Genomic DNA, 12,043 nt, shown 5'->3' with positions numbered 1-12,043 from the left:
GTGAACTTTTTTTCCCTTAACGTAGCTTCAAAAAAATCCTTACAGGGGCTGGAGAGATGGCTCAGCAGTTAAGAGCACTGGCTGCTCTTCCAGAGGTCCTGAGTTCAGTTCTCAGTAACTACATGGTGGCTCACAACCATCTGTAATGCAGTCTGATCTGGCATGCAGGTGTACATGCAGATAGAGCACTCATATGCATAAATCAATCTTGAAGGAAAAAAGTACATTCTTACAATGAGACAGAGGTGCAGGGAAGCCTTCCATTGGCTGCCTCTTTTCTCGTCACAGTACCCAAATCTCAGAGACTGCGGCATATCTTATCACTGTCCGAGTGAAGAAAGCAGTGCTGTACCAGACTGCCTTTCCTTCAAAAGCCAGCCTACAAGAACGTGGTGGGTGGGTCTCACCATTAGTAATGAGCTGGTTGGAAATTTTGCTCGGACTGTCGACGAGACTGTACTGCAATGACGGCAGAAATCAAAGCCACCCCTAGACAATTTTTTTTCCCTTCTACATCCCTCACAGGTTAAATTTTTTTTTTTTTTTTTGAACGACCTACCCCATTTTTCTTCTCTGCAACATAACAGGGCTACATCATAAAATTAATTTGAAGTCAACTACTGTGTCTAAGCTCAGTCACAGTCCAACTTACAAAGCAAATACTGCCAGGTCTGGTGGTTCAGGCTTTTCTTTAATACCAATACTCAGAGGATAAGGCAGGAGGATTGCAGGCTTGAGGCCAGGGCAGACTACACAGCAAGTTCCACACCCTACTCTGCTACAAGGGAAGAGCCCATCTCAAAAACCTAAAAAGCAAACGCATGCACTTCAAGTCACAGGCTTCCTGAAGGACACAGTGAGGTGAGATGCTATTCACAGAGGGCTCCCACCTTCATCTTTCATAAGCAAGGACGGCGGGTAAGAGGCTTCTGACTCAGCGCCCACAAACACGTGCTGCCTCCAACGCCCAGGTTTTGGGGGGCGGGGGAGCGCGAAATGACGCACAAACCCCTCCGCAGTGTACGCCCCGCCCCCAGCACGGCGCCTCTCCGGTGCAGACGGGGTTGTCTGCGCGTGCGCATCAGGCGCTCCCGCTCAGGCACCGCCGCGGACGCCCCGGGGTCCTCGCGCACCGGAAGTCCTCGCGCTCGGCCTTTTCCGTCTGGGCAGGAGACAGGCGGCTGCGAGCGGCCAGCGTGCTCCGATCGGTCGGAGCTAACCGCTGCCAGGCGGGCTGCCGCGGCCCGGCACACGCCGCAGTCGAGCGAAGATGGTGGGCCGGAACAGCGCCATCGCCGCGGGCGTGTGCGGTGCCCTCTTCATCGGGTACTGCATCTACTTCGACCGCAAAAGGCGGAGTGACCCCAACTTCAAGAACAGGCTTCGAGAACGTGAGTGGGCCCCGCGCGTCTCCTGCTCCCCTCAGGCCTGCGCGCCCCCGAGTGCCCCCCGGCGTCGCGCGCAGCGGCCAGGGTCCCGCCTGTGCCCGCGGGCCTCCATCTTGGAGGCGCGACCTGGCTCCATCTTGCTGGCGGTGGAATGCTTGCTGAATCGGGAGACGGGTAGCACTTTTTGCTTTTCACCGCTCTGTAATTTTTTATTTTTGGGAGAGGGCTCTTCAGCTCAGGCTAAGGTGGTAATCCTCCAGCCTCAGCGTTCCACCTCTCCCAGCTCCATTCACCCCATTAAACTTGGTGGCGCTTGTGCTTGTTGGAGACAGGGTCCTCCTGTGTAGCTCAGGTTGGCCTGATAAGCTGTAGCTCACCCTAGCCTCGACCTCGTGGCTACTCCCCTTCCCCCTTCAGCCTCCTGTTGTGATAACAGGCACGAGCCTTTCCCTACTACACTCATCGTTGAAAACAATCATTCTTTATGTGTGTTTACCACAGGGGCTTGCTGTAATTGGTAGACCGGCTTCGAACTTAGAGTTAGTGCCTTCCATTGCTAGCTTTACAGAGGGCGCCTACCTCGAAGGTGGTGTCTCTATCCGCAGACTCAATGCGGTGTCGTCCTTGCATTCTTAAACCCTCTTGGTGGCTTTGCTCTGGTGCTCCCAAGATATGAGTGAATGCTAGACAAAGTGCGGGGGAGTCCAAAGGGCTGCGCTCCTCACGTGGCTCAGTCTTATTTCATACCTGCGACATCTTTTAAGAGGTTTACCGGAGGGAAATCTGGGTACGCCTTTAGCCAGTGAGATCCGCCCGTGAGTTTCAAGGGACTCTTCATTTTCAATATATAGTCGGAAAGCACATTTGTTGGAATAATAAGCTAGCTTTTTTTTTTTTTTTTACGCTTTCTTTAGGGAGATCAGTCAGTAACTCTAGTGTTTCTAAATCATTTTTAACTTTTTCATAGTTACATATGATCAGAGACTAATAAGTTAGACGTATATCCTTTACTACCTGCTATAGGTGTTTGAGGTCGTTTTGAACTAGTGTGCCCCAAGTAGCTGCATCATTTTAGTCTTGTGGGGAGGTACAGAGAATTTGGTTTTGTCCATTGGCTAGGTAAAGCAATGCACAGAATGCTGTTTGGATTCAGAGACTGCGTTTTTGGGACCAGATTGCTTACCACCAGCATTCACTAAACATCTTCATAACTGTAAAGTAAGCTAGTACAAGCTGCCTCTTGTTGGTTTGGTGGGATAAGTGCTTGACATCCTGAAGACTTCATAAATGTGAGCTGTGAAGCATGACTCTTGGGTCCACAGTCTACTCAGTGCATTGGGGCTGTAGGTCTACACATTTGGAGATAACTAAGCAGTCTGGTTCCTTTGGAAAGCCTTGTTGGAAATCTTGAGAAAGTGGGTTTATAAGTCGTCATTTCGTGAAAATTTTGGTTGTTTTGTTTTAATTTTGAGACAGGCTCTCTGTAGACCTGTCTTGCCTAGAACTCAGAGATAAACCTGCTTCTGCCTCCCAAATGATAGGATTAATGGTATGGCCATCACGTCCTACTAGGGTTGTTCTTTTCAAAATAATCTTTCCAGCATTTCCCTTTTTGCCCTTCCTGTGAGTGAATCCATGACCTTCTGCAGGCTAGACTTTCCGCCTCTGCTCTCCCATGTCACTTTCTGTGGTAGCCTGCTTGTTTTTTCTATTAGCTTTAGTCAGAACCAGTGATTTCAGTGAATTACTGACTGCAGCAGTGACAAGGCAGAGGTGAAGCCACACTTTAGGAGTCCTTCCTTGGCGCTGCTGCTGACAGCGGTAATTCATGAATGCTACAAGTTTAGTTTAGTTTAGTTTAGTTTGGCAAATTTTTGCTAGCAAGTAGTAGTAAATTCGGTCTCTAAACCATTTATGTAGTTGGGTGATTCTTAAGAATTTGAGTAATTAGAATTTAAGTTATTTGATGTACATCTGCAGTAAAAGGATAGTTTTCTAAGTCGTTTTGTTTTTTAGTGAAAAGGGCGTAGGTTTAGGATTTGAAATTAGGTTAGATATCTGAATTCAGACTTTTGACTTCTGTAAGTGGGTGATCATTACCCCCACTCCACCTCCTGGTTATTAAGGCTTGATCTGAGGTATCTAAATAGTTACTGTGCCCACTGCATGTTCATTTCATTTATTCTGCACACTGAAAGACACTTCATTTAGGACTTCATTAAATAGGTGATTTATTTTAAATGATGGCTTGGATTTGGAGTGGTTCTGAACTTAGACTTTGCATGCTTTTGTTTTGTTTTGAGACAAGATCTCTAATCCTGGCTGTTCTTGAACTCAGAGATTCTCCTACCTCTGTTTCTCATGTGCTGGGACTAAAGGCATTCACCTGGCCTACGTTTTTTTTTTTTTTTGTTTGTTTGTTTGTTTTTGTTTTGTTTTGTTTAATGGATATAGTTGTTTAAACTTGATAGATTTACAAGTGTCTGAGATTAATATCCACACATAACCAAGGCCTGACTTTGTTGATTGAATGTGCGCCTTTATTACAGAGATAGTCTTGTGAAACTGAAGGCAGAACTCTAATCATCCTGCTAAAAAATAAAACACAGTAAGGATCTTATCTCCCACACCCGAACACTGCATTAGTTAGTTAGATGGTTGTGGAAATTAGGTTCATTGCCCTTTATTATTTTCTTAAGATTCTGGTTTAGCCCATTATATTTCTCATTGCTTATTACACAGTTTGGCTTTCTGAGGTGGTTTTCATCTGAATGATGTGTCTTTGGTGATACCGATAGAAGGAAGATAGGTGGTCTGAAGTCAAGCTGCTTGAGTAACTGTTCATCACTTACATTTTAAGTATTAGCCAACAGGTCCTTCAGTTACAAGTTGACTCAGATTCATAGACTACTTTAAGGTTTTCAGAGATGTTTTGCTTGATTGGTGGCTTTTGCTTTTCTTGCAAGACTGATTGTGAAGAGTTAAATTTTCTTGCTTATAGTTTGCCCATCTAGTGCATAGGGAGAATACCCTTCACTTGTACCACCTGGTTGTCCAGGTGTTAGTATTGAGTAATTGGTTACTTTCTAGGTATTGCGTATTTAACTGTAGGATGAACATGAACCTGGGCACTCGTACCACATGTCTTACATCTGTTAACTCACAAGTTGCTAGAAGCCTCATAATTATAGATACTATTATTATATAAGTTTTATTGAGGGCCAGGTTCACTCTAGTGTAAGTGTAAGGCATTGGATACAAACCTGGCAGGTGGTCCCCGTAAGCTAACAACTCTTTCTTAGGGCATACTTTTACAGAGCATTGAGGCTGATTTTTAACTAACCACCCTGTAAGTAACAATTTCAGAATGCATTTTGGGGCTCAACTTCTTGCCATTCTCTTTTGGTCAAGTGTGTAAATACTCCTGTGACTAGTTGACTTTCTGTAAGCCTTGCACTTGGGAGCTGGAGCTGCAGGGTCCAGCGGCCAGGAGCTTTAGCACTGTTTGCAGTTGTAAGCCAACCTGAGTCACAGAGCTTGTCAAAGATTTTATTTTTACAGAACCACTTGACTTAAGGGATAGTTTTTTAATCATAAAGCTTGAATATTTCAGTAATAATGGCTTAACTCTGGAAAGGGAGCTTTGTTCTGCTGCACAGCTGTTGGGGCAGTTCCTGTCTTGTGAATTGCTGGACCTAGGGATGCAGAAGAAAAAGAAAGCTCTTATCTAAAAACATCAGTTCATTCACCAGGGAGGCAGGGATTCTGGAATCAGGAATGTTTTATAGAATTAATGATGGTTACAGCAATTAGATGTCTTGATCCTTATGAGATAGCCAAATTTTTATTTTATTTTTCTTGTAGGAAGAAAGAAACAGAAGCTTGCTAAGGAGAGAGCCGGGCTTTCCAAGGTAATAAAAATAGTCTTGTGTTTTTGCATGTAGACTGCATGCTTTCCAGGCCTCCTTTATTTTCCTGCGGTGGTGGTAACAGCAAATGTGTTAACTGGGTAAGCAGCAAGATGAGGGTCTCCAGAGATGGACACCAAAAATTAGTTCTCACCCACTTGGAAATGGTTTTTTAAAAGAATACAGCATTTGATTGGATTTTCCTTCCTTCCGACAGTAACCTTTAATCCTAGTTTCAGAAGCTCTACCAGAGGCATCTGGGCAGCATAGTGGACAGTCTTCAGTAGCAAAAAGAACCATGAGTGTTTAGTCCCAAATACCTTTAATGTTTTTAAACCTATGGATCAGAATTATATCAGGTTCTGACAGATTTTTTTTTTTTTTTTTTTTTTTTTTTTTTTTAATGTAACTTGTGGAATATAGATTTTCATTTTTTTTCTTTTCATAGGTCCAGAGTTCATAATTTTTAATGGCTGTAGGTTTTTTTTTTACCTGTTTGATTAAAAATATTATGTGTAAGTAATTAAGCAAATGCTAGTCATTGTACATGTCAACTTTCCCTCTTGCTGACACTGGCTTTGTAGATGAAGTTTTGGATGTGAGTGTGATAGGAGGTGCATTCTTTAGAATTTTAGAGGTAGAAATGGGGTTTGTGTGTCTTAGGCAAGCTATGTACCTCTGAACTGTACCCAGGCCAGCCTATAATATAAGGTCCTGTCAAAAAGAGGACTAGTAATCTAGCTTAGTGGCAGAGTGCTTTTCTAGTAGCCAGGGGCCTAGGTTCAACCTCAAACCCCACCAACAGTTGTATATCTGTGTGAATATATATGTACACACACATAACAAATAACAGAGAAATCCTCTGGGTGCACATGAAAATATGTGTGAAATAGTGTTAGAATGGATGGATGATAGTTTAATAGTCTATAATGGCAACAAAATAGCATTGTATAGATGATAGAGATGTATAGGTAATGTAAAGGCTTGTATAGGTGTATAGGCTAGAGATATTTGTATGCTTTAGCTTTCTTTAGGTTTTCTTGATTCGGGGTTTTGTTCTTATAATGAACTCATTTTATTTTTAGTGGTTTTCTGTATGTTGGTATATCCTCAGCTTACTTTCTGTATGTTCCATTTCCAGTTACCTGATTTAAAAGATGCTGAAGCTGTTCAGAAGTTCTTCCTTGAAGAGATACAGCTTGGTGAAGAGTTATTAGCACAAGGTAATAGTCATTCAGCATAAGCACTTGAAGGTGGGTTTCGGGGTACCTAAGACAAACTGGGCTGCTGTTGTCGGGTTCTGTGATTTAGTGAGTTTTGGGGTTACTTGTTCCGTCATAGGATATGGAAGATAAGGTAACAGTTGAGTGAAATCAGGAGAGAACTTCATTTTGCAGGGTGTTGGGTATCACCATAGTGCAGAATAAATAGTAACAGCGAATATGGCTGGAGTCTGCAAACACTTACCTAGTCCAGGTTTTTTCAGGGTTGTAGGAAGGAGACAAAGTTAATTTACCTAATTAGAGTCACGGTTAGGAACCGAATTCATAGAATGAACACGTCTGCCTGTGTGAAGAATTTATTACAGTGGCTTATGGGCTGTGGTCTGGCTAGTCCCAATAGTGGCTATCACCTAACAGAAAGATCAAGGATCTGGTAGCTTTTTAGTTCACAAACTGGTGCTGGAGTCCCAAAAGGTATGGCCTAGATTTTGGGGGCTCTCCGGCTTAAAAAAGTCCAACCAAGAAAAATACCTCACAGATGCTCTCAGCTGCTTGGGTTTTTATCACTTTCAAATGTAACCAAGTTGGCAATCAATATTAGCCACCACACCAGGTATGCTAGCTCTTTTCAGCTCTGATCAGTTTACATGGTCCAGAATTTAGATAAATACTTTGGGCCTTGTTTACTCAATTACTTGTATTGAAAAGTGATTTTGTTTAATCTTTGGTTCTAAAATTGGGTAGCATTTTGATCCGTACAATAGGATGGTCCCATTGTTGATTGGCTTTTATCTTAAAAGTAGTTTTGAAGTTGTTGCTGTCATTAATAAAATTGGAATTGTGTCTCTGTTGCAGTGGTGGCACATACCTTTAAACCCAATACTTGAGGCAAAGGCAGGTGGATCTCTTGAGTTCAAGGTCAGCCTGGTCTACAGAGCTGGTTTCAGGACAGCTGGGGCACAGAGAAACCCTGTCTCGAGAAGCAAAACAAAAAAATTGGCCATTGTGTTATTTTAGTCTCCTTTTTTTCCTCAATAAATTAGTTATACAGCATTCAACATCCTCACACAGACATGAATGCAGGCAAAACACCAAAGCACATACACTTTAAAAATTAAAAAAAAAAAATGTATGTGGGGTATGTGCACAGATTTTATAACTGAGTGGAGGTTAGAGGAAATCTTGCAAACATTTCTCTTCTACCTTTATATGAGTCTGGGGATTGAACTAAGGTATCCAAGCTTGCTTAGCAAGCACCTTTACTTGCTGGGTCACCTCACAGGTCTCAGCTTACTTATTTTTCTTTCCTAAGAGAAAGTTTCTTGTTGAGTTTGTTGAGTTGGTTTCACCATGAGTAAGAGGTAGTTCTTGTATTCCAGTAACTAGCAAACCTTCTTAGTTTCCAAGTCTTTCCTAGATTAAGAACAGTTGAGTAGGAAAACTAATCAGAAAGTGTTAGTGCATGAAGTACATCCCAGTCAGGAAGCTTTTCCAAGGTGGCCTACAAAGAGAGGGAGAGGGAAAGGGAGAGGGGTAGGAAAAGGGACAGGGACAGAGAGAGGGAGAGGAGAGAGCGCGCGCTAGGCATTGTGTGTTCTCAGAACCCGCTGGTGGTGGTTCATCAGCACTGTTCAGCAGAAAAGGTGATTATTGCCAGTGGAGGGTCAGCAGAGACCTGGTGTCTAATGCATCAGTGCCTTGCCCTCAGGCTCTTCCGTGGGCATCATATCCTCTCAGTCCCTAGGAAAGGGACTGGGTATGTACATCACAGGAGGGGCTGCCCAAACCCAGATGAGAGTCAGGTGGTGTCTTATTTGAATGATGGGATAGACATAATTCCCACAGTGACAGCAGAGATTTGGCTATTTCTGACCATGCTTGAGGGCTTTGAAATCTGTAGATGCTGGTACCTCAGTCTTTCCACAACTGTCAGTTGGTGAAATGTGCTCATTTCCGTAGGTGCAAGGAAGTTCTGTACCAATTTTTCTTACATGCCAGTGATTTGGGCTAGGACCAGTTAGTTGGTGACAAAATCTTGATGGCTTCAGATAACATGCAGTTTGTGTCGGGCAGGTGACTATGAGAAAGGTGTGGACCACCTGACAAATGCCATTGCTGTGTGTGGACAGCCTCAGCAGCTGCTGCAAGTGTTACAGCAGACTCTTCCACCACCAGTGTTCCAGATGCTTCTGACCAAGCTTCCAACCATTAGTCAGGTAAGGAGGTGAAGTGCTTCAAAGTAACTTGTCAGTTATACACAGATTGTGGTGGGTGTTACTTTTGGCATGCAGTATTCCCTCTGTGATGGTTGTAGGCTGCTGGGAAGGGAAATTACGAAGCACAGACAGTAGGGGCTCTAATAGAATGAACAGCACTGTGTCATGTGCTTACTCGCTGGAGTCTTGGTATGGAACTGAAGCTTGTATGATCATACTTCCTCCCTCACCACCACCACCAATCCGATCCCCTTTCCCTGTGCTCTGCATCTGCAGTGCTGAGGTTCAAGGCGTGTGTCACCATGCCCGGCTGACGCTTGTCTTCTGAGGCAGTAATAAGCAGTATGGGATCTCTGTCAAAATGGGAGAAGTTTAGCAAGAATTGGTTCTTTGACTATGAAGAGCAATTTAAGTTGAAATTAAGACATTTCTCAAAATTAATTTTCTTTTTTCTTTCAGAGAATTGTAAGTGCTCAGAGCTTGGCTGAAGATGATGTGGAGTGAGCCAGATACCAGCATGGTGAAATCTCAGTAAAATAATGTAACAGTTAGCTTGGTCGCTGATCAGCTCTGGGGGAATCAGGGCAGATTGTGCTTGTCATGAACTGTCCCACACTGACATCTGCCAAAGCGGGTGTGAACTTTGGTAGATCCATTGTCTGTTCTATTTATTTTTCCAGTGAAAAGTATTTTGATAGAGCTTTTCATTTTATAAATACACTGAGTTAACCAAAATATCATGGATTTCGTTTGTTCTTAAGACATGCAATTCAAATGTAAATACAGTAGAGCATTACTTAGGTAGAAACTCCTGATGATTTTAAAAGAATGGAAAGGAATATGAAGAATAGTTAAATAATGCACATTTTAAAGACTAGAACATCTTACTGTATGTTGTAAAACTGGGTAGAAACTTGTATTTGTGAAAACTGAGCATTAAAACCTTACAGAGACCGTTTCTTGTTTACTTTTGAGCATGTGCGGTGTGTTGTCTGTTAACAATTCCATTCCCTCCCTGTGTTTCCTTAAAAGCTCCTGTCTCCATCAGTGCTGGCTTCATGTGCTCTGAGCACTTACTCCTAATCTTCCAAGCACCTGGATGCAAACAGCACAGGAATTAGACCTGTGTGCACCCTGACTTGGAGGGTGAGCTTGGCCTGCTGTCTGCTCACTTGGTTCTTTATATAGACTGAGGATCGGTCTGTTGATCTCTGGGGTCCCATCTCAGCATTAGTTCAGTTGGTTCTTTATATAGACTGAGGATCGGTCTGTCCATCTCTGGGGTCCCATCTCAGCATTACTTCAGTTGGTTCTGTTTACTGTCTTCAGGTCCATCTCCAGCTGATGATTTTTTGAGAATAGCCAGGCCTTGCACTAGATTATCTTCTGAGTTTGCATGTTTGCCTGCCTTAGTATTTCTCAAGTAAAGCCTCTAAGTGAAGTAATTTGTCAGTTGCTACTGATGTGACTCTGTTACTGTTGTATAATTTAACCAGAAACTTGTCCTTAAAGAAGCTTGGTGGTCTACTTGTGCAAGTATTGAGTCCCTTTTTGATTTTAACAGAATATCAGTCCTACTGTGGATTGATTAATTTACCTTGTGCAGTGACAGTGGAGTGCCATCCTGACTGGAGACTTGGCTGCAGCAAGTGGGACCCCTTCTCAGATGGTGGCAGCACTGGCCACTGGGCTTGTCTGAATCAAGTGTGAGGACCTTGTGGTCTTCACCATGCAGCATTCTCGCGGGACAGCTTGCTTGCATCTGTGCTGTAGACTTGCTGGCTAGGCTCTCCTCACCTTCTCTGGGGTAGTGTAGTAGGAAGAATCTGGAAGAGGCCTTTAGTTAGCTTCTGCCTCTGGTTGGTGTTTGGACAATAGCTTTGGACAGCGCCACTCAAGAGCCTTTCTCTAGAGTTTTCTGGTTGAATGCCAGACTAGGAGGCACTGGTTGTGTGCACTGGATGCCCTGGCCCCTGGGGTTAGAGTGGTAGAAATGTTGTTTTACTTTGAGGCTGATTAAGCCAAGTCTTTTTACACACAGGACAGATGTGAGGCTTTGGCACTGTCACTTGTGAACACTGGCTCTTTGGTTAACGACAACTACTTTCCTTCAGAGAACAAACACTGTACACCATCTCACCTGAGGTTAAATAGATGGGAGCAGAAAACATTGGTGTCAGTCAGCGATGCCAGAAGGCAAGATTGACACTCAAGTAAGATAAAAGCAGTTTAACTGTTGCCCCGGGAAGTCTGGAGAGGGACTACATGCTACGTCACGTTGGCATGCTGCCTTGGACGAAGGTGTATTTTTGGGTACCAATATCTTAACTGAGAACATTCTAGCCAGCTGCCTGGATAGGTGTAAACATCCCAGTAGTGTAATGTGCACACCGAGGCAAAGTCCAGGTGTTGTGCTCCTTTACCTCTGGCAGGTTAGGTTTATATACCACTGCACCTGCGTCTGTGACCTTGAATCAGCTGTGAACCAGAGTGCTGATGAACTGTTGACGAGGAAGTGGTGTGGTCTGGTGCACGATGGGACAGCGTAACAAATCGTTCTAACATGAAAAAATGAAGTGTTTATTGCCTGTGCCTCGGCTGTATTAAAGGGTTTAGAGAACATTTGGCTTGGTGCGTATTTGCAGAACTGAATGCTGTTGATTTTGATGACTCCCTAGAAAGGACACATTTTAGGTTAACACAAGGCCTTCTTCCACCTCACCCCTTTAGTAAACAAAAGCCTGTTATCTACCTGACTTCCAGCACGGAAAGTATTTCAGATTTGAAATTAAGCCCTTCCTTAATCCCAGTAGGTGAGAGACTCTAGCAGTGTCTGTGGTGGGGTTGGTGTCTGGGTGTGGCTGCTTAGCGGGGACCATCAGGAGGAAAACTTGACTCAGAAGCACTTTTGAAATGTTTGTTATAATCCAACCAGATGGGTTTATCCACAGTTACACTAAGCAGTTTCTGTGTAACTAAACAGAAGTAAGGTAGGGAATAAGGGAGTAAGGTAATTTTAATATTATCCAGTACAAGATAGGCTACCACCACCCCTGTGTATAAGAGATGGTTTAAAAGCTACAGTAGAAGGTTTTGTGTAATTGACTATTTAAAGTGCTAACTTCTTCAGGAGCCTATCCACAGGGTGAGGCTTCATGCAAAACCTGCCAGAGTCAAATAGTTTTGCCCAGTAGTAGCAAGGGGGTTGGAAGGTGAAAAGTTGACCCTAGAGAATGCTTCAGCTGGCCTTTGTTGGGGCAGGTGAGACATAAACGTTGTGGAGACAGGGCCCTGCTGGGCTTGACTGA

At 43.6% G+C, this 12,043-nt stretch overlaps 1 protein-coding gene and 1 non-coding gene across 2 annotated transcripts; both read left to right on the top strand.

The window, feature by feature from the left end:
• The first annotated feature begins 1,043 nt into the window (after positions 1–1,043).
• Positions 1,044–9,689, top strand: Tomm20 (translocase of outer mitochondrial membrane 20). Its single transcript, XM_034522746.2, has 5 exons — positions 1,044–1,391; positions 5,253–5,299; positions 6,438–6,519; positions 8,593–8,735; positions 9,195–9,689. Exons 1-5 carry the CDS (start codon positions 1,271–1,273, stop codon positions 9,237–9,239), a joined length of 438 nt encoding a protein of 145 aa, XP_034378637.1. The 5' UTR covers positions 1,044–1,270; the 3' UTR covers positions 9,240–9,689.
• On the top strand, positions 2,013–2,146 carry LOC117723557 (small nucleolar RNA SNORA14). The gene has a single exon (XR_004608667.1). It is a non-coding gene; the product is annotated as a small nucleolar RNA SNORA14 (small nucleolar RNA).
• Positions 9,690–12,043: the final 2,354 nt, after the last annotated feature.

Source organism: Arvicanthis niloticus, chromosome 18 (assembly GCF_011762505.2).
Source record: "Arvicanthis niloticus isolate mArvNil1 chromosome 18, mArvNil1.pat.X, whole genome shotgun sequence".
Classification (NCBI taxonomy): Eukaryota; Metazoa; Chordata; class Mammalia; order Rodentia; family Muridae; genus Arvicanthis; species Arvicanthis niloticus.
The sequence above is the reverse complement of the archived record's forward strand: the minus strand, read 5'-3'. Positions and strand labels throughout refer to the sequence as shown.